This window comes from Blennius ocellaris, assembly GCF_963422515.1.
Source record: "Blennius ocellaris genome assembly, chromosome: 6".
Taxonomy (NCBI): domain Eukaryota; kingdom Metazoa; phylum Chordata; class Actinopteri; order Blenniiformes; family Blenniidae; genus Blennius; species Blennius ocellaris.
Window position 1 is genome coordinate 17,898,380 of NC_137655.1, and position 22,614 is coordinate 17,920,993.

The 22,614-nt window shown below is 39.3% G+C and overlaps 1 protein-coding gene across 1 annotated transcript; it reads right to left on the reverse strand.

The window, feature by feature from the left end:
• Positions 1 to 499: 499 nt before the first annotated feature.
• On the reverse strand, positions 500 to 22,614 carry LOC308131889 (rho GTPase-activating protein 6). Its single transcript, XM_080498769.1, has 13 exons — positions 22,412 to 22,614; positions 9,649 to 9,808; positions 8,384 to 8,455; positions 7,321 to 7,583; positions 6,890 to 7,085; positions 6,701 to 6,756; positions 6,273 to 6,423; positions 6,029 to 6,168; positions 4,639 to 4,818; positions 3,766 to 3,863; positions 2,535 to 2,797; positions 1,776 to 1,850; positions 500 to 1,691 (listed from the first exon to the last, which is right to left on the reverse strand). The coding sequence occupies exons 1-13, from the start codon at positions 22,556 to 22,558 to the stop codon at positions 1,126 to 1,128; spliced, it is 2,367 nt and encodes a 788-aa protein (XP_080354895.1). The 5' UTR covers positions 22,559 to 22,614; the 3' UTR covers positions 500 to 1,125.

Sequence of the window (22,614 nt, forward strand, 5' to 3'; positions counted from 1 at the left end):
TATCTCATCTCTCCACCCTTTTCTATATAGCTATTACATTATTTAAATGATCCTGTGGTTCAGAGAAATAATTTAGTTCATATATTATAAACATTTATATTAAAGGGAAGCCATCTATCAGGAGCGTAGCCGGGGGGAACATCAGCACAGCCATGTTCTCTTTATGCAGCACAAATAACACATGTCAACTCTACTTCATTCATGAAATATCAGTCAGATTCAAACTTCAATAAAAGTAAGATCCTACTATACCCCAGTCTTTGCATGTTTGCATAACTTTACTCAGTCGTTTCACTTTTCCAAATCATTAACTGAGTCAGCAGCGTCTCATCATTCAGTAGAAGTGATTTCACTCCGCGTTCTCATTTTCGTACTGGCAGCAAGCGTCTGCTGTGTAAAAGATACACTCACAATGAAATGAATAATGAAAGAAAATATTACTGAGTGGTTTCCATGTTAAACACATGAGACAAATGACTTTAATTAAAAAGAGAACAATGAAAATGCCTTTATTAGGTGACACCAACAAAAAGAATATTTAATTTAATATTTTTTTCATTAAATTACGAAGTGCTAATTTACAAATACACAAGATTATCCACATCAACACTATTTCTTAATATTACAAATTAAGTTTGTGGATAAGCAAAAACCATAGTGAAATGTGAAAAAAAACAATCCAATGTAACACATGTTTAAAACACATCTTCCACTTGAATTTTCTGGACAATCCCCATCAAAATATGAACTTTCCACCAGTAATAACATTGCTAAGCCATATCACTTGATAATGAGAGTTTATATTTTTACATTCAATATTGAAAATTATTCAAGTGTAATTATGACATTCGCGTCCAAATGGAAGTTTATGTTAAAAAAAAACTAAATATTTTTTTTTACAACAACTTCATATAAACTACGGATTATGAAGACAATGATGCTTCAAACCGTGTAAAATAATATCAGTAAATGCATGTACAGTTGGTATAAGGTTTTATGTGTGTGAAAAAAACAAAAGTGGTTTACTACAGTAATGATGATCTGCTGAAGTGACAGGAGAGGGTAAAGTAATCATCATCATCATCATCATCATCATCATCATCATCATCATCATCATCATCATCATCACACCAGGGTTTCTGTGAGGGCTTCTGGATTTTCTTTAGACATCATCTGCCATACGTGCCACCTCTCCTTCTGCCAGTTTGTGGTGTCGGGTCCCTTTTGTTCTCCAGGCCTAGAGGCGTGTGTCCTGTCTGCAGTCTGGAGGGCTGGGCTCTGCAGGGACAGCTGTGGGCTTTGGGGGTGAGGCGTGTGTGTAAAGAGGGAGGGTGTGGAGTGAGAAATATGAGTCTCTCTTAGTGGTCCAGAGCAGCAAAGGGGAGACAGACTCTCAGTCCTGACCTTAGGTGATGGACACGCAGGGCATCCTGTCCTTTGTGCTAAGTTGTCTGAGCTCATGGCTGCTGATTGGCTGCTCGTCACCTGATGCAATGATGATTCTGGCTGTCTCTGCTCTCTCTGGTCGTGAGGGCCACTGCTGCTGCGAGTCACCGGGAGGTGTGGCCTGCTCTCCACAACGCCCAATGACGATTGTGTTGTTCTGACGGGCAGCTTGTTGTTACCTTGGTGACTGCTCAGCCCCTCCGACGATCCATAAGAGTCGCACTCTGACGTGTCTCCAAGGGAGCCTGGGCGGAAACTATTCATTAACATCTTGCATTCATTTCATAACCTGGGACCATCTGGAGCAAAGTGTAAATGGATTCTCTTACCAGTGATCTGATGGCCGGTGAAATCCTTCCTGAACAGTTCATGCCAGGTGTCCCAGAAATTGTCAGAAGAGGCCTCTAACACAAACAAAGGAATTAATGTGATTACTTACAGCTGGTTCACTACAGCATAATATCAATAAAACATATGACAGAAACAAAGCCACGCCCCTTTTTAAAATGTGTTTCTGTTTCCCTTTGGCTTCAGTAAAGTTCAAATATTCAAATATGTTTCCATTGTCCTGAAAATATTGATATCAGTGACTATACAAGCTTTTTAAGCAAAAAAAAACAAAAAAACCTGTATGTACAGTATAAGGTAAATGTGATTATTCATGAACTCTGTATTATTATTATTTTTTTAAATTCTAAATGAAATGATCCAACAGCCTTTAGAAAATGGAGCACTTAAACAGATTGTATGACTTGAAGGTCATAAATGACACCTATTCAATATCTTTTGGGAATGTATTTATGTGAACAGAGGCCACATCCAATCAGCTGCTCAGAGGAAGCCAATACGAGGACAGTGAGACGTAGCAGCTGGTTCGATGTTTGAGAGAAATTTGCTAATCTTTTGCAAATGTTTTTAGACACACACATTAAAAGCATACACATAAAGATGTTTTAACACATATGTTTATAAATCAAGTATAAACTATCTCAACTATTAGAGTTAAATCTAAATGAGGAAATAAACAATAATTTCTCTGCCCAGAGAGATCATTCAGAGTTCAAAAGGCTAAACTGAGGTTCGTTTACCTTTGTCAGTTGACAGCGTGGGGGACGTGCTGCCAGATCCGTCTTTTGAGTGACCCCTGACTTTGTAATTCTCCGAAAATCTGGGGTATCTGTCTGAGAACAGACTGTTATCCTCTGTGTATTGACAGAGCAGCCGGTTTGACAGGACAGGAGAGTTATTGTCATAGGGAGACACTTCTCCACTGGATGCTTTGAGAGATTCATTGGATGAGCATCTCTCAGGAGGAGAGAAGGCCTCCTCTCGTCGTATAAGTCCAGTATTTCTATAGAAACAAACAAGACTTGTTAGATATTCAGCTTCATCCAGCAAGGTCAATGTGTGATGTATGATGTTCATATGGCCACCCTCTGTCCTAAAATGTTCTATTTTTGGGGTGATCAACAAAATACAAAAGGTGATTCCTATTTATTTATTTTTATTTTAGTTTATTTTTTACAGACTGGAACCATGATCGTTTAGCACACACCATAAGGAAATGGCAGGTGGGCCAATCACAACAATTTCTCTCTGCATTGCATTTAAAGCTTTATGAAAAGAGCTGCACACATTTGCCCTGAGAAACAGAGAGGTTCAGAACCTATGACTGTTGAGGTACTATCCTCAGAGGACACAGTTGTTTAACCTAATGTAATGAGGCCCAAAAGACAATTGCAAAAGGATTTATGACATCACACTGACTGCAATTTTCCACCTCTGTCCTTGGATCATGGAATAAATCAGGCAATGTATTGATTTTCCTCAATGTGACTGGTTTCCCAATCATCCCAAGCATCAGAATACGGAAACCAGACATTGCTAAGTGGCCACATGATGCCTCTGGCTCCAGTCTTTGTGGTCTGAGGGGCTAATTTAAAAAAAAGTTCTGTCGTATTTTGGTTTCATATAGATCAGGAGGAATGTCAATTAAACCACAATTGAAGCTTATTTTATTGTAATTGTTATTAGTGTATTAATAAATGTATATAAATAGAAAAAAAAAACCAATACAGGTAAATTTAGACTGACAGTCCATTGTTTTTAATTAATAAGTATTCATAACTGTCAAATGTTCACTTGTTTTGACTGATCCATGTTAAGTTTCCTCTCACTATTTGCTCCCTGACCAATGAAAAATATTGATTTGTAATTTTCACAGTGACCCATTTCCTATGTGGATGAATATAGGTCCCCACAACAATAGTAAACACCCACCCACACACACACAAAACAAGACAAACGATTGAAACTCACGAGCACTGAGAGGCTTTCCTCCGCAGCAAATAATCCACAACGTCGGGATCAGTTTCCAGTAAACTCATCAACACCTCGTTCTGCAGGTCGGCGGGAACCTGGGAAACAAAGCTTTGCTTACATTATCCTCATAATGAAGAATGACAGGTGTGGGGAAATTGAATCATTAATAGTTACCGCCATTTCACAGTGCCTTCATAATGCATCAACACTGACATTAAAACCACGTCTCTCTGAATTAATTAGTTAATGTCTCTGCAGTGTATACAAACAGTAGCATTATTATGAAAGCAGTTTCTTGGTTAATATCTTCAGCACACACGCTAAATTACTTTTACAGCAGCAGTTGTGTAATCGTAATAAATGCGTGCATGAAGTAATGAGAAGATCATCATCACTAGTTGAGACATTGGTATTACGAATGCACAGCAAATGTAAGAGGGGCTTTTAACCTTCTGATTTTCCCGACAGATAATATTAGGTTATTTCAATTAAGTGCATCTGCTTCTAAGTTTCCTGTGTAAAGAAGAACGTCATTATGTAGATGAGGAGTTTGCCCTTGCTCCCATTATCTATAAACAAAACATAAGCTGAAGTGACACTAATTGTCTTCTCCAGTGAGGATTTTCATTAGCACTGAGAGGAGTATTCATTCAACTTAATTTCACAAGGTTGAAGTGAAAACCAAAACAAATTAGTGCAATGTGACTTTAGGTAACCATGAAAGCTTAGTCCTTTTTTAAAAACAGTCAATGTTTGCAAAATTTGCAAAAATAAATTAGAAGATCTGATTGAAAACTTGAGAAAGTCTGCTTGAATAATAAGCTCTTTTACCTTTCAAATGCCTCTCGGCTTGCAGAAAGGTTCACTTACCATAAACAGCGTGTCATAGGTATCGATCATCTTTTGGACCACACTGATGATGGCTGTACTCTCCTCTGCACGTGCAAAACTCTCAACCACAAACTCTTTGTCTGAGTTTTTTTGCTTGTGTAAGAGGTTGGGTCCAAATATGGTGGCTAAATTTAACGATGTCATCTTGTTTCCTGTGATCTGAATAAAACAGAGAATACAAGTCAATAAGCCAAGAGGTCTTCTGAGCAAAGACAGATATTAAATGCAAAAGTTTTTAGCAGCTTTACTGAAAATATCCCAAATTGCTACATTACACAGATTTGACTATTCTCTTTACAAAAGAAAAACTTAACCTTGAGTCAAATATACACATGAAACTGCTCAATCTGTACAGACCTATTAAACCTGTACAGGATAAGCACAGACCTCCCTTGGCACCAGGGAAATGTTGGGAATGTGCACCTATCACCAGCCTGCCACCATCAATAAGGCTGCCTCTGCCTTCTTTTGTTCAAAGAACCTCAGACCTCTTGTTCTTTGTTACAACATGCGCTCGGACCAGGGCCAAAAGTGAAACTTGTCTTATAACCGTGGGAACAAAAACTACCATTGTGATCAAGTCAGTGGTCAAAAAGAAAGATTAATTAAGGAAGAAAAAAAAGACACTAATCACATTACTAGGAGACTTTGACAGTGAGATAACGTTCTAACTTGTGCAGAGGATTCTGGGTATTTGCTATGTGTAAAAGCACTCAGGCAAACAGCAAATAGAAATGCATGTATTAAGATCTCTCATTAGATTTAGAGGATATTACCTTACTTATCTCAAATCATACTAACAATGATGAACAGGAATACAGTCCATCAAATAAAAACAATTATGGAATAGTAAACAGTATTATCATGTAAGTGTAAAGTGGGCAGATGTAAATACAGAGATTGTGCAATAAACTGTGTTTACACAATGCATACACATATTATTTTGTGCTTTACAGTTCATAAACAGCAAGAATGATGGTGTGTGTGCCTATTGAGCAGCAAACTAATACGAGGTTATGAATCATTTAATAAAGATAAGCATGATGGATCATGACACATAATAAATGAATATTTGCACAGCACTTCATTCAAATTGAAGACTGCAGATGTAACACACATCTGTCCTAAGGCTTTTTGATAGTCGTCGAGATTTATCACAATCACATTAAATTCCCAACAAGGATTATTTATGATGTTGTGCTATTTTATGTACCAAAAGGATGACTTTAAATCCCAAAGCAATACAAAGCCTGCAGTTAGTACCAAAATACAAGGTCTTATTTTAACCTTGGCCAGTACCTATCACAAAGACGTCGCTTGTGTACATCGTTACATAGTGGTAAAACACGGGCTCATGTACTTTCTTTACCTGCTGGCCGTCACTGTCTTCAGCGTGTGCAGACACAGTGGACAGCAAGCACAGGAGGCGCTGCAGTGTGTCGCTGTTACAAGGAGGAAGCAAAAACATCAGCAGCTGGATGGCACTCTCTTGTTCTGAATAATCCAACACTGCAGAGAAAAGAAGTGTTTCAATTTTAAAATAGAACAGAAGTCAAAACTGAACAAGTGACATTGACAGTTGTATGACTTGTGAACGGATGTGGGCCCCTTACGTATTGTGTTGATGAAAGCTGTGTAGAGTTCCCTTGTCAGCAGTGGGTCAGGCATGTCTCTGAGAAATTCTTTAAGGAGTGCAGCAACATCGTGGACACTGTGCTCCTCATCCATCTGGACCTCCCATCCCTGGTCAAACTCCTCTCGAAGCTGTGCAAAGCATTACAGTCATTAGTATTGTTAAAAAAAAAAAAAGAAGAACAAAATGTCAGTGAGTGGAAGATCTGCTCTGCCTCCCCTCCTCCACCTGCTGCAAGCCTTTCCTGTTCCCCCGTGTCCAGCTGGAGAAGCACAAAGTGCATCAGGATGCACTCTATGATTGACCAACATTAATCAGGAGGGGATGCGGGAGGCAAGCTTTCTTCAGCTGCTTGACAGTTGCTTATACTTAAGATAAACTGAAGTGTGAAACAATTTTAAGCCTTACTTGTCGTACTCTCTTCTTGGAGCTCCCAACACGGAAAATTCCAACTGTCTGGAGCCCTGAGAAAGACAGAGATGCTCCCTTAATACCAGGATGGTGACTAACGTTTAACCTTGAAGTCATACAATCTGCATGAACCATGAAACACTTGTTCACACGAATACTCTACACTCTTATTTTTTTTTTTTTTACCATATTTTTCAAGGTGCTGGCAGCAGAGATCCACTACTCTGGGAACTTGTTTGTAGATAGGGTTGAGGCTGAGCTTTTTGTCATGGTGCTTCTTCCTATTGCCACTTGCGTCTTCTGGCAGAGACAGCTGGAGGGCCTCCAGGAGCCGGGACTGGTTATCATCAAGGTCAGTGATGCAATCCACAGACACGCCGCCCTGTCAGGCAGATGGGTGACAATCACTGAGTGACTGAGAAAAAAAAAACCCGACTCATCATATGCTTTGACTGAGGAAATATGCTGCATTAATTCATTTCTGACATCATCAAGCGAGAGAGAAAACATCTAAAAAGGTCACATATCTCCAGAGGAAGCGTGTGTGCGAGTCTAATCAGACAGAATCCCTGTTGCTACGTGCCAGTGTGTGGGCTTTATTGACAGAAAGGGCCTACCCTCCTGTGGGTCCGTGGGGCTGGGTCTGGTGTGCTGGGCAGAGGCGATTCATTAGGGGTCTCAGATGTGGAGCTCAGGGACGAGTTACTGCTGGAGAGCTCTTTGTTAGCCCTTTTGAGGCTGGAGGTCAGGTGGAGGAAGGATAGCATCAATTCAGTGGGGTCACTGTGCTCCTCCCGCAGGTGATCGTGCCGCAGCTTGTGTGTGCGGTCATTGGATATGACATGCGACAGTGGTATGCCAAACGCCTGTGGCACAGTCTCTGTGTGTGAGAGAGAGAGAGAGAGAGAGAGAGAGAGAGAGAGAAAAAAACGAGACAGTTAGCCTTAAAGTTCACATCATTAGCTCCAAGTCAAGAAAGTGACTATGATTCACTCCCGAGATGTGTCAATCATATTAGTGTACACTGTCGCGCCTCGTTTCCTCTTTGAATCATTTTCAGAGGAAAGCATCTAAGACTGTGATGTGAGAAATTCATATAACCAAACCTGAACTTTTAAATAAACCCTGCTCAAAATAAATGTGACAAGTGAAGAGGCAACAGCAGCGTTCTGCTCACTCGATATTCAGCGAGAGAGAGCGCATACTTTCCCAAGTGCCTTTCTAAACAAAGGGGGAAAGGAGGAAAGAGGGGGCCGGGCATGCTGGAGGATAGACTGTAATGAATGAGCCGCCACTTAAGATTGTTTTAGTTATTTCCCTCGACTGCCTGTCTGACAGAAAACATCACTTTCCTGCCAGGCTGTTGCAGCGGGCGGGGCAGTTTGTTGGTTGAAGCTCCCACTGAGCTGTAAGATTCTGATCACCCAGTGCTCCATGGGTATAAACAACTGAGTCTCTGCTTCACTGGCTCTATAAAGCTTCAGTAAAAAGGATAGAAGACAATCTTTTCAGGTGTCAGAGGCCTACTCGGCTCCAGACTGTCAAGGAAGGTCTGAACAAACACATACAGACCTCGAGTATGACTAAACTGATTTTGTCTGGTGTTGGAAAACACTTCAGCTCCTTCATCCCCCTGTACCAATGCACTAAGAATGTTTAAATTGATATGAGCCATATCACCTTTGTCTTTACTCTTCTCTTTTGATAACGAGTCCAACTTCCTTCTCAGAGATTTCTTCAGCTTGTGGCCGTCTGAAAAAGAGCAACAATTAAATGAAGAATCCCAGTTGATATGCTCCGGTTCATGCTTGACGCTTTTTTTTTTTCTTATTGTCAGGCTCATTTCTCAAATGGTTGCACAATTCAAAAAGGGTAACAGAGAGTGTCAAAACAAAGACGTGGAAAGCGAATCTTAATTCAAACCCTTGCGCAGGAGTGTGGCTTTTCATGAAATAGCAACCGTACAAGTTTCAAACAGTTTCTTCCTTTGTTTACATACCCCATTAATGACATTCTTAAAGCACAGCATGCAAGCAGGCTCCAAGGATGTTTACTAAACCGGAAAACAAAAGCTCTTCAGAAAATTAACACGGCTTTTCTATTTTTTACCCCCTTTTTTATGTTTCCTTGTCAGTTGGGAGCAATGACTCAAGTCATTACAGGCAAAGGCTGACACACACACACGCACGCACGCACGCACGCATGCACACACACACACGCACTGCGTTGACTGAAGAAAGGAGGGTAAGTTTAGAAAATCCACAGCCTTTCACCATAAAAAACGAAGAGAAGCAAGCTTTTTCCTGCAGCTGTTTTACATATGCTTCCTCAGAAATGCTGCGACAAGCTTATGCCTGGAACAAAAACTGCAACTCTGTGGTAAAAGTAAGGATTTCTGTGTGTAGAGTCCAGTTCTTCTACACTTGTGGGGGCACAATGTCAATCTTATTTTAGTTCAAGGGCCGTATAGAACACAGTTTGATGTCGCTGGGGTCGGAGCAGTAAAACAAATAGCATGATCACACATGATGATAATGATAAAATACATTCTAAATAACTTCACGTCACCGTGCTTCTATCGTGCCTCATGTTGGCAAAAGCGTGTTTCTTCGGTGACTGCACAATTTTCACACTGTTTGGTGTGCACGCTTTCACAAACTTCTCCCACAACATGGCTTTCATGCAAAGGCTATTTGCGCAGTAAGATAAGCTCGCTTTCAATGATGCCTACATAATTCGTACAATCATGGCTGTTTGGATCTGGATGTGAGGGTGATGCTTAACCATTTGACACAAATGGGATGGCTCTTGGAGTAACAGTCCTGTGTAAGACTTGGTTAAGGTTAGGTCAAAGGTTGGGGGTTAGGGAAGTAGATTACATGCAAAGTACAATGCTCCGACGACGCATGAACATGCATCATGTGTGTATTTGTGTGCGTTAATACATTTAGGGATGGTGATGTGGCAGCCCAGGTCCTGACCCCGGAGCAATCGCCTGAGGGCAACATCCTGGAGACGAACCCTTTCCAACTCTGAGAGGCTTTGCAGGGGGATCGGCTTCAGGCCAACGCTGCGCCCTGACAAGCTGCTCCAGGTGAAGTCACCCTGAGGACAGACACACACATGCAACATATTAGCTACATCTATGATTAATTGGTGTCATACTTTACACTGACAGGCTGTCTCACATAATACAGACTCCAGTATGCATGAGCTGACAGATATTTTTGCTTCGCTTGCCTCCTAAAAATGACAAGAATGGCTTCCCTCGAGAGAAAATGACTGTTTATACAGTAGAAACAGCTTCTGAAAGGGTATTACCCTACAGTGTACAGTGAAGAATAGTAAGGTGTTGACTTAAGTGAGTCTTTATGGCTGAACAAGTGCTGCATCTAACTGTGGCTTGTACTCTGCTGATGCTGCATACAGCTTAAGTGTACTCGCCGCTGACTTTTGATCTATCATCAAAATAAATCTAAAACTATTACCAAAATACTTCTTCCTTATTAAACATTCTTACAGTCATTCTAAAGGTTTAGTACAGAAGTAATGATGGAGCAAATAATCTGATCTGAAATCCTCAACCTCAGAGCATCTCCATGCTGGAGATTACAGGGCTTTGATCCAGTACAGTCAAGCCAATCATATGAGCCATGTTCCAAAGAGGCTTAGTCACTCATTATCAGGATAAAGCTTACACTAAAGTGGCTCACTCGCATGAAATGAGATTCAGGGCTGTGCTACAGCACTGTACTATTATCTCGTCCACCAAGCTATGACAAAATGGAATATAACGTGCTAAAGTTTGTTCAAATATCCATTGTCAATAAGTACACGTCTGATCATCAGTCACAAAACAAGCGTATTCAGAAACAATAAGAAAACTTGAGCTCCCGCAACAGATGGTGTGGCTCAAATATAGTCATGATCTATTATCGAATCAGACTGGGATTATATGATGAGGCAGACACATTTGAGACAACCCAAATCCACATAGGAACTGTGGCGAACCGTCACAGCGTGGAACAATAACCTACATACCAAGTACTTCCAAAAGGTATTGACAGGTAGGATATGAAATAGTGCTTGTTTCAAGGCCAAGAGGTCACACCACGTATTCATTAACTCAAAACTATTTCTGTTTATGACACTTTTTTTTCACTTTGTGGCAATGTTGATGCTTGGTTGTCTAAACAATGTTAATTGGACTTGATGTTGCTATGGGCAATCACAACCAAGCCATTTTGCCTCTCATACTGGGAACAGATGAATAAAGCAACAAGCCAAAAGTAATACTTTTGACCTAAACAAACACAGGGATGAATAAACTAAAAACAGCTTGTAACGTACAGCCAAGTTAATAACTCTTCTTCTACACAAACAATTATTTACTAGATCTATAAAACACCCATGGAATTACTTCTAAATGTGAAATGTTCAAATGTCATATTTTGTTTAGCTTGTACATACGGACAGAAATTTGAGAAATATTAGATTTTAACCTACTGTTTCTGCTTTTAAACATAAACTGTCTAATCAGTGGGTCCCAGAAATGATTAGAATTTGTTTTTTTTAAGGAAAGTCGTCTAATTGTTTCAGCTCTTGAATAATTTTGCTTGTAAAATGTCAAAGAAGATGTGCAATTTTGTGAAGAATGCAAAACTCTCAACCAGAGAGAAGACCTTAGAGAGTTAATTATGAAATACAATTACAGTGGTAGCATTTCCCCCCTACATATTACTATTACAAGTGAATAATCAGAAAGTAATTAAGTAAAGTAAGTAGACGTAATTGAAAACACTAAACCTTCGAGGACGCTGGGGGATTCACAGGATGGCATCTATCCTGACATTATTGAATACTAAATTGGTTAACGCTTAATTATCTGCTACTGATGTTGCTCTGTTACATGTTAGATACGTATTCAATGTTTTTTTTTTTCTGCACATCCCTCCTCTCTCAGTGATAGAAAGCTGCACCATTGTGTCTGACGGTGGCCTGGATGGGAGGACACACCCTCTCTCTGCTCATAGAAACGTACGACTTCAGCAAACGGCAAACAGATTTTCTGTGTCATGATTTGTTTCACAATCGCATGAAATTAAAAGAGCTCGGGACATCTGCAGCTACTTGTTTGTTTAGACATTCCTCTTGTCTGAGTGTAAGGGAGTGGAAATTTTCTTTGTATGCGACGTGAGGGCGAGCTGGGTTCCCTCAGTTTGTCTCTGTCCTTGGAATGACATCATCAACTAAAAGCACACAGCCACGTATTGTTGGCAGAATCTTGTTGAAATATTCCTTCAGCTACTTGATAATAACAGGTCTGAGGGCTTCATGTCTACACATGCCAACTGAATGCAGTGCTTCTCCAGTATTTATTCATATTTTAAATGGGTTGTGAACATTGGAGTTTTGACATGCAGCAGGCTTCTGGAGCAACCTTTCATTATTTTTCCAACGTGAGGGGAGTTAATCAGAGACAAGCAGCTGGTTCAGGAGCTGTCAGTGGGTGAAGTAACTGTTTCATATCAGACTGACTTGAGTGCATGATTGCAGGCAAGAGTCTTTAAGTATATTATTAACATGAACATTCCATATTTTCAGTGCAAACTACAAGTTTTTGTCATATTTTAGCCTGGTAACAAATCCAAGTCCAATGGCAGTAATCATTAAATTAATGATCACTTAATATCTTCCTTTGCATATCATTCCTCTGCTTCTTGCATGAAACTTACACCAAAGTAGTGCTGAAGAAATACATGAACTCATAATTCATCTTAATTTCCTCCCGTCTCAGTGAATGCACTCTGCTGGACAACAGGTGCATTTACAGTGACTCACTTTAATTCAAAGCCTTGCTATAACACAATGGTACTTCCCAGAATACAATGGGAGGAAAGTTGCAAAGGTAGTTCATACAATAAAGCTAGATTTAAAGCTGAGATTACTCTTATCAACCGTACTTGAAAAAGGTCCAGTGGGATGATGAATATTCTTTGGAGCACAGGAAGCCATTCAATGGAACAGTTTTCCACAAGAGTCCAAAAAAGTTTATTTACTGTTTTGTTTTGTTTTTTTTAATTGTGTTGTCAGCTTCTTAAAAATAAAAATGTTCTTTGACAAGTCTTTTTTTTTTTTCAATAGCTTCTCTTCAGTCTTTCTGATGTGGATGAAAATGAAGGGATCTGTTCATACCCACAATGCAATCTTCTTTAACAATTTGAGAATATAAAGACATAATATAAAGAGATGGAATGTAAAACCCTCCTCTTTCAATGAAGCTCCACTCTTATTGTTAAGCATATCATCAATATTTGTTTATTAGCTTTTTAAGGATACATTTAATGTTTTTTTTGTTTTTTTCCACTTGTTTCCTGAAAATTATGTTGTGTAGTTATTTGTCTTGATGCCTTGGTCATATTTATCACAGGTTGTCTAAGATATTATTGTCCTCAGTTGTTTTCCTTTCTTTTCACTAGTTTTTGAACCTTATGTGAAGCACTTTGATCGGCAATACTGCAATCAGCAATATTTCAATTAATACAATAAATTAAATAAAGTTAATTCGTGTTACAATATGAACCTTAAAAAAAGAAAAATATCCCTGTAACATTGGATATTAGACCTTATTCTCATTCTTTTGCTGTGATGATTTTCAAACAGAAATAATTATTTAACAATAAATGATCACACAAAGTGACAGATCATATCAGTCCAGGAGCACGGCTAGACATTTTGGGCAGACGTAAATAAATAAAACTTTCAGGGTGGGTTGAGCCACACTCATTTATTTTGTTTATGCTTTTCAAAGTCTGTCTCTTACGAATCCCATCAAATGGAAATGTCCCTGTCACAAAGTTTTTGTTTTGTCCTGTGTAAACATGCCATCCACTTCTGTGAGATGGATGAATATAGAGAAACCAAGTGGTGGCTGTGACTGCAGAGACAAATCAACAACAGGCGTCACTCACAAGATAGCGGATGCCTCGATGGAGAAGGGGCTCCCCCATCACCCCCACTCGGCTCCCAGTGCCCTGAAAGGAGCGCGCCGCTGCGGACAGTTTCATTGATTTCAGACGGTGTCCTCACCACGGCACACAGCCCCCACGATTACAACAAAAACAAAACAAAATAAAATAAAAAAAACAAACAAAAGAAGACTTGGAACTTCATACGTGTCGCTGTCTGCACTGGAAAGTGGTGCATGTCCTGAAACTGATTTACAACCCGAGTGATCCGCAGCGTGTATGAATAACATTGGCGGAGACTGGGAGGGGTGGACAGGAAGGGTCAGCGCTCTTCAAGTTCAACACAGCGGAGACAGGAGCGCACACCTCCAGGCACGCAACACAAACAAACACTGACGTATTTAGCTCGTTGAGAGCGTCCTCTGGGCGGGGAGGAGCACAACGCGACCCGGGCACACACTGTATGTGATTAGTGTGTCGCATTCAAGTTTAGACAATTTTGGGCCAGTTTATGAAGTAAAAAAAGAAAAGAAAAGTAAACGCGCACCTCCCGTAAACTACAATCCCCATGAGCACCACTAATGAAGAGGCGGAAATTACACCGGAAGTGCCGCAAGTAAACAAGAAGGGAGTTAGCGTAGCATTTTCAGTTGCTTAGAAAAAATGTTTCAGAACAGTTTATCATCTGTTGTAAGCCCGCGTCTGTTTGGAAAATACATTCTGGAATACAGTTAACCGTGTGAACAATATAGCTGGCTAGAAAAGTGAAATCCCAACTTTAAAAAAAACCCCAACCTTCTCTTAATTAACTTTTATCAGTTTCCTTTGAACCCAATAATTCCTACCAACAATTTTAAGTTTTTTTTACTCATCTTTTTCCTTCAGCACTTTTAGATTGTTTACAAGTAAAGTGTGTTATAAATACAATGTATTATTATTATTATTATTATTATTATTATTATTATTATTATTATTATTATTATTATTATTATTATCCTCTCTTTCCAACACCAGAAAAACCATGGCTCAATAAGTGGCAGGTGGCAAGATATTTAAATGATGGGATTGTCTGGTTTCAGGAGTCTTTTCAACAGATTCAGCTTTGTCCAATTAAAGCCATCCATCCCATTTTCTTGACATGTCTTGGCAGTCTTCCACCTCTCACTAGCAATAAATATTTCTTCAAGTTTCTTCATAATTATCAGTGACAGTCTTTTGGAAAACTAAAACAACAACAAGATGACACTTGGTAATAAACTGCCTTCTGGTATTTGTATGGCTCATGTATATAAGTTGTGCAGTGTCTTTGCTGCCCGGAGTCAAATTTCAGCAAGAATCTCAAACCCAAGGCATTACTGACATAGTAGAGAAAGCACATGTGTAAACATGCAACTACAGTACTTTCTTCAGATCTACATTCATGATCCTTAAATGTAATATGACATTTATTTTGCTTTACTAAAAAAAAATAAAAAATCAGTCAAGACTGATTAAACTAAAGCTGTCAAAATGTAGAAGTGACAAATCCCTGAGCGTTATGAACAAAAGATTCTGCATTGACAGATGCAGCATGACAGGAGCTACTGGTTTATTGCCTACACAGTCAGAAGAAGTGTTCTAATCAGGCAATTCAAAGGCGAACGCTTGTGTATGTATAAATGGTGAACCTGCTTTAATTAAGTAGTTAGATACGATCATATCATGAGTCACAACTGAAGACAAGCACAAGGGTGTACTTAATATGATCACAGATTAACAGTTAGGCCTATAATCTTTTGTTCCCTGAGCTTAATCTGGCAAAGAGCCACTCTAACCTTATAATGTAAGCAAGATAAATACAGAAATACAATTTCATACATAGTTTTTAATGTTGAGCAGCCCAGGCACAGTTACAGATACAGCCAAACGATTCTCGGCTGTGATGCTAAATACACAATAAATCAACTTTGAGGTGAGATTTTTACACCATTTTATATAGTTTTTTTTTTTTTTTTCCCAAAGCACTCCAACCCACAAACCATATCTTTTAAATTAAGTGCATATTGAACCCTCACAAAAACAAATAGAAGCCAAGCAATGTTGGAGTCGTTTGTTTCCTCCAATTCGGGACCAATTTTTCTACATTTAGTCATCGTTTTCTACCACTGTGAATAACAGTATTGTGCCTCTTTCTAGCTTCATACAAATAAACAGATGTTTGTAATAAACAGGCATGACTCACGTTAGCACATGTTTCTTTTGTTAGCACATTCTCAGTGTTTGAATGGTTTATTAAAAGCATTGTAATAACCTATAATTACAATCTGCCTCATTAATTGGACTCCAGGTTTGTGTACTGTTTCAACCTGCTCTTGAGAAAAATGTGATGCTGTATTGAGCATGGAAATACCAACAAGCATAAGTGTGTTTTTGTGTTCTTGACAAGGGTTGAACATTACCACATAGTCTTAAATAAACAAAGACCTAAATCTGGGCTGTATTTGTGTTTACTTGATGGTTATACAACTTTGGGAATATTATGAAATTGAATAATTTGGATTTATAAGCAGTTTTTCTCAGTGTGCAAGTTCTGTTTTCTTGCGTAGTGAATTGTGAAAGTTGAAGATGTGGAAGGTTGGTTTCTGTCATTGGGCAGAAGGCAAGTATAGTCTGGAAAGGTTGCCAGTGTATCAGAGGGATTTTCTGGGAATAAGGTTTCATGATGCAATGCAATGAGACAATATAATGCTTCCAGTAATAGTTCAAAGTAGCACAACCAAAGGCTTTCGAAGCAACACAGGCAAAACATACATTATAAGATCACATGCATGAATAAACCTCGACCACCTGCACCCCTATCAACAGTAAACCTTTTTTTTTCTTTTCTTTGACCACTTCTGAAAGACACTGACCACAACTGCCTGGGAACATCAGACAGGAGCCGCAGTTCGAGAGATGCTCTGACGCAGTTGTCAAGTCATCACTATTTGGCTCTTTTCAAGTCCATGTAAATTACAACACTTGCATTTTTTCTACTTGTAGTCTACGGATACTCTGGAGGACTACAGAAATTTGTTCTCTCGCGCAGTTTTGAGAAAAAAGAAGGATGTCAATTCTTTCCCCCTCAACCCTGGTCTGGGTTTTTTGTTCATGGAATTTGAAATGTATTTGTGGAAAACCCCTTGAGATGTGACATCTCGTTTTTGAGGGGGACCCAAAGTGGGCTTGCTCTGGGCACATCATCTGGGCAGGAGTTTCCTCTTGTGCAATGTCCAACAAGCATTTGGTCACACATTTTGAGTGGGTGTGATTAAAGCAGAAAAGAGCACTCTTTTTCTAACCTTCTCCTCACAGGAGTTCCTTTCAAGCATGAAAAGTCCCAGCCAGAACCTTTTTCTTAATGTCACCAGAAAATAAGCTGCTGTTCTTGCAGAGTGCGTATCTAATGTAGTCATCATACTGTTCTGGCTCATAATATCAATATATTATAGCAAGTAAATGTCACAAATAGTTTAACACAGATACCCTGGTCCTCTAGTTGTAGGGAGGTACATGCAGGTGAATATTTCAGCAAAACAAATGACTTTAAAATCTGAATCCTGACACCTTATTGAACCCTTTTCAACCAATAAAAGGAACTCGGTTTAAAGCTTTATTTTCAGAAAATGCTGCAAAATTTAATATCTCTTGTTACGAAGATATGTGCAGGTGCACTAGCTCTCAGGAAAAAAAACGAAATCTCAATTTTGCCAACTATGATTAGGCCAATAATATCCTTTTTTTCCAATTATGTGCAGCTACAACACAAGGGGCCTCTCTGACTTACTGCTTCTCAAAGGCAGTTAAAACAGTAATCAAGTTCTCATGTCCATTTTATGGAGATTACTTGTTCTGGTAAAATATTACCGGAAGCAGTCACTGATTAATTCATGAGCCTGAGTGTCAGTGGTGCTTGTTAAACTGGTCCACGTAGTTTTCAAGCCTTTTCTGTGGTACTGAAAGTCCAACGCTTGAGAACTCAAGAAGTAAAGCTTGGTGAGACGCCTCAAACAAAGTTGTGACTCAGAGCTGAATAAAAGTTGAGTTATTATCAGCTTTTCCAAACTTGAATTGGAGTCCTACTTTTAGCGCAGATGTTACTTTTCCAGCATTTCTGCTTCATTATTATTGAGCACAAGATAACAGAAGGAGAAGCACTCCTCGACTTAATGAGTCCTCCAACTGAACATTGTCTTGAAATAAGCTACAATTTAATTTAAATAGCCCATTTCCTCTCACGTTTACCAGTGTTCATTTCCTTTAGTGAGATCCCAGAGAACAGTTCTCAGTTTTCCTGCCAGCTTTTTTTCCTCCAGGCCATCCTCCTCCTCTCCGGTGCTCAGAGGAATGCAGATGACACTCTGCCTAAACACTCCAGCAGCACAGACTTCTTTTTCTCTGTGTCAAATTATTCCAGCAAACCACCCGGGGACCATTGTTTTGTGGCACATCGTGACTTCTCGTTATGAAATTCAATGTCTCGGAGACCTCCATTTGTGAATTAACCTTGCAGTTTTGCTCACTGGCATATGAAATGAGGTTGCAATGTAAATAGGTATATTCAAATGACGACGTTAGAATAATAATGTTGGAAGCATTGACAAGGCAAAGTCTTGAAAGGTTCAGATGCTGATCTGCAGCCCAGTAAAGGTGAAACATGCAAAACCTTTATTTATTATAGAAATTCAGCCTCCTGCGGCCCGACATAAACAGAATAAAAATTAGATCAAAAAAATGACATTTAACTGATGTAACCCAGTCACAATGCGGCTTTATCAAAATAAAGCAAACTGACAGCCTTCTGTGAGTACGATAATATAGTGTACTCCGTGCAGCTGTGAACAGCAGGATAACTGTGTACATCAGCAAAGTATGTTCCCCTATAAAGGATGAATACAAACATCTCCGAACACTACCTCCTATCAAACCTAAACCATTGTTGCAGTGATTAATGTCCTCATTTCACGGCTTCATTACCACAACACAATGATGAATGGCTCCCTCTAAAGGCTTTATAAGTTCCTGCAATTCACAAGATACCTAAGTGAAACCTGACTGAATGAAGATATATGATCTAATATATCTTTAGAGCATCATACACAAGCATTCCTCTTGAGGCTTGTGCATTATATCAAATGAATAAAGATTACATCCCACGCTGCAGGAGGTCTGTTCAGAATCTTCATCTTTCACGCAAGATTTCATATAGATCATGTTCAAGGTTGGATGCAGAAGAAATAAAGGATTTCAATCAGCCTGGTTTTAACAGCAAGGATTTAACCATGAGGAGATATTTTCCAAAATCTCACGAAGTCATAACCAGGGGCAAATGCTATTACAGAACAAAATGAAAAGCAAAATCAGCTCCAATTATTCTTAAACGTGACCAATGTGGGATTTTATGTGGATCAAAGAAAGAATCCATCACATTTATATTAAACAGTAATTGACTGGAGGGGGGCAGACATGCCTCTTTTTATTATATTAAAGCATGCAAAGAACTGCTTGCAGCAGGACTGTGTTACACTCCAATGTGATGGGCAGATGTGCAGAAGAGAACAGTGCAGATCACTGGTTAAATACTGGGGGTAGAGCAGCACTGTACACATCGTTGATGTTGCCTCAAGCACCGCATTTGCAAGCTTTTTTATCAACCCCTTGCAAACTGAAATTACTTAGTTTAACAAAGCTATTATTGCTCAATGTTCTGTTCCCTCTTATTGTGTCCTTTTTATTTTCACCCCAATAACATCCACTCATAAACGTGTCGTTCCTATATGTGTGCATATGTGTGTGTGATTGCAATACACAACAGAGAGGTAGGGAATAATACAAATGTGATGATAAAAAAATGAAATCAAGGTTGTTCTCATATCTTTCCTGTTGCCTTATATGGAATAAGGTATTTCCGAAAACCCATGCTACCAATGGAAACATTAGATTTGAAATGAATAATCTTAAAAGTTGGTACGTTTTAACCAAACCAAAATAAACTATAACATCCTGTTATATAATTCAACAACTGGCAAGGTCAAACATATACAAGTGTGGCAAAAAAGCAACTTTCTAACCAATAGTTATTTATAAAAATAAAAGTCTCACCACATTTCTACAATAATACCTTAAGCCTGGGGTGTCAGTGTATTCCTGTTTCAGGGCCCACATGATCTACACTAAGCAGATGGTATTTGTTTGTATTTTAACAAAGGTAAATGAAAGTGAATTTTTCAAGCAAACTAATGTTAAACAATGGTTTGACACTCACGTTTACGACTGACCCGCTGGGTGTTTTTCATTGATCTATTGTGGTGGAGTTGCGAGCCAGCAGTCTTAGCCTCATGTCAGGCAAACGGACAGTCTCTTGTGAGAAGAAATATGTGCCTGAGGGACTGTAGCCAAGGATCAGGTCATGCTGCTGTACTGTGAGAAATAAGAGTTGAAGCTTTCTTCATGTAAACCAGATGTCTCTGCTTTCCATCTACACTCAGTCTGCTGAGCGCACTGCAAACAAAGCACAATCACATTCAACCTGCAAAAGAATACACTTTCATTCATAACTCTTATCAAAACTACCATATTTACACACTTCTCTTTCAAGAGGGGCAGTTTGCCACCAACTCATTGTCCTAATTGTGGACATCAGAAACATTCGAAAAGAATCCCTACAGACACACACTTCTAGGGGTTGAAAAGTTCTCCTTAGCCAGTCACAGAACACTGTTCATCTTACACAAAACAGTGTAAATTGCAAGTTATTAAAACAATTGAGTACAGTATGGTTGTTACTGGGGACTCAGACAGTTACAGCTACGAAATGTGTAGTGCATCTCGTAAAAAGAGAGTCTTGCAGAGCTGGGGCCATTATTGGGTGGAGGTGCTGCAGTGTTTTGTGGAAAAGAGGAAAATGTCAACTTCACTCATGGTGTTGCAACAGTCTCTTAGAAACTACTGTCCTTGACTGGAACAGTACTTTGATTTGCACATCTCGAAAAAGTGACTTATGTGACTCAGAAAGTGGTTGGCATAGCCAGTAAGCAAACTGTTACTGTAAACTGACTGTGTGTGTGTGTGTGTGTGTGTGTGTGTGTGTGTGTGTGTGTGTGTGTGTGTGTGTGTGTGTGTGTGTGTGTGTGTGTGTGTGTGTGTGTGTGTGTGTGTGTGTGTGTGTGTGTGTGTGTCTTCAAAACAAAGTATAGATCTTAGTCTAGATTTGTTTTCTTTTCAGTTTTTCAATACAACATAAACACAATATCAAAGCTGCACTGCCCATCAATACCCCATAAAGTTTCAGCGAAAGTAATGTCTGAGGTAGTTATGTAAACTGGGTATTTCAGCTTAAAGTTTAACGATGGCTGGAAAACTCAGCTGTCCTCGTAAATAATGAAGTCATGCCTCCAAAGTCACAGATTACATCAAATATCCTCCCTCATTCAGAATCATCTCCAGTATAAATCAGCTTCTTTTTGATTCACAGAATACATTCCTAACAGCACAGGCTGCTGGAGCCATGTCCGTGTTGATGACTGTAAGAAAGACCAGATACCTGGCATTCATTATAAACCTATTATAATGTCATGTCTGTAATACATTTCCATTACACTAAACACAGTGTTACCATGAAGACCAGTTTAAACACAACAGTTCAAGCTGGTCCAAACCCAGTGACTGATACTCAGTGGTTTGTTTCAAGGATGGCTTCCACATAACAGAAATGTCAAACAGCTGCTCTCGCTGCACTGCTCATGTTGCTTTGCATGGTGTGTTACTGCTGCTTCAAATTAATATACCTACTCCTGCTGTTATTTATTTATCCATTTCTTTATTATATAAAATCTTCCATATGATGTGCTGTTCTCTTTTCATTCACATTTCTGGCTATTTTGTCATACTTGCACGCATGTGTAACCCCATGTTTACACTTCAATGTAATTCCATAGTATAATATAATGTAACAACATATGTTTCTAATCCTAATCCACAGTGACTCATCCAATCATTTATTAATAAGCGTGTAAAGATATTGAGTTACTTTCAAAGAGGTCTTCAGGTACACAGTGAAGTCCATGCAGGTAGTTGAACACATTTTATTCAATCACCTCAAATATTGTATTGTCACTTTATAAAACGTGTTGCAGCACAAGCAAGAAACCTTTAAATCAACGCCTGCAACATTTCCATTTAAATATGAAGTACACTCAACAATGGGGTGTGTGAAACTCATGGGAGTTCATAAAGTTTAGTCTCAACAAAGTGACAAAATGTTGCACTCATGCTTCCATCATCAAATTAGTCAAAGCTGAACCTTCCTCTGACATCAAGGAATGAGCTAAATGGTGTGATGCAACAGTATAATGCTTCAAAGGGCCACAGGGAAGATGCAAATCTCTGCCCTTAGTCATGGTTTAATGTTGCAACACTGCAAAGAACCAAGATTTAGATTTTTTTTTTCCCTCAAATGTACAGGAGGCAAAAGTTTTGGCATTTGGTAAATTGAAGAAGAGGGTCAAACGTAATTTGCAATGAGCTTTTTTCCAGAACTTAAAAGATCTCCAACAGGCATTTTTAAAAGGCACAAAAGGTCTGAAACAACGTGAGTTTTACTTTCAAAGGCGTTTTGACATTTGCAAGGCTCCGGATCACGGTATTTCTGTCCTTATCTAAGAGTTACAAGCCAAGAAGAAACCTGCAGATGTCCCCGTGCTGCGACAGGAAGGTCACTGACCTTAAAGGTTGGCTCTTCAGCTTCGGTGCCGTAGTGCCGCATCAGCGCCGAGTCCAGGCTCCGCGTCTGCCTCAGCCTCCGCTTGGAAATACTTTTGGGGCTCAGCGAGCAGGAGAAAACGCTGCTTAACAATCCATGTGCGGACATATTTCTTTCAGACAGTCGGCTTCAGAGTGAAGACAGTCGCATGTCACTGCCACGGA

What these genes read in the sequence shown, in the direction of transcription:
- LOC308131889 (XM_080498769.1), bottom strand. Translation starts at nt 22,558, where the DNA reads ATGTCCGCACATGGATTGTTAAGCAGCGTTTTCTCCTGCTCGCTGAGC. An exon ending in CCCCACGGACCCACAGGAGG is followed by an intron (nt 7,086 to 7,320) that starts GTAGGCCCTTTC and finishes TCTGCCTGACAG; the next exon opens with GGCGGCGTGTCTGTGGATTG. An exon ending in CCAGCACCTTGAAAAATATG is followed by an intron (nt 6,757 to 6,889) that starts GTAAAAAAAAAA and finishes TGTCTTTCTCAG; the next exon opens with GGCTCCAGACAGTTGGAATT.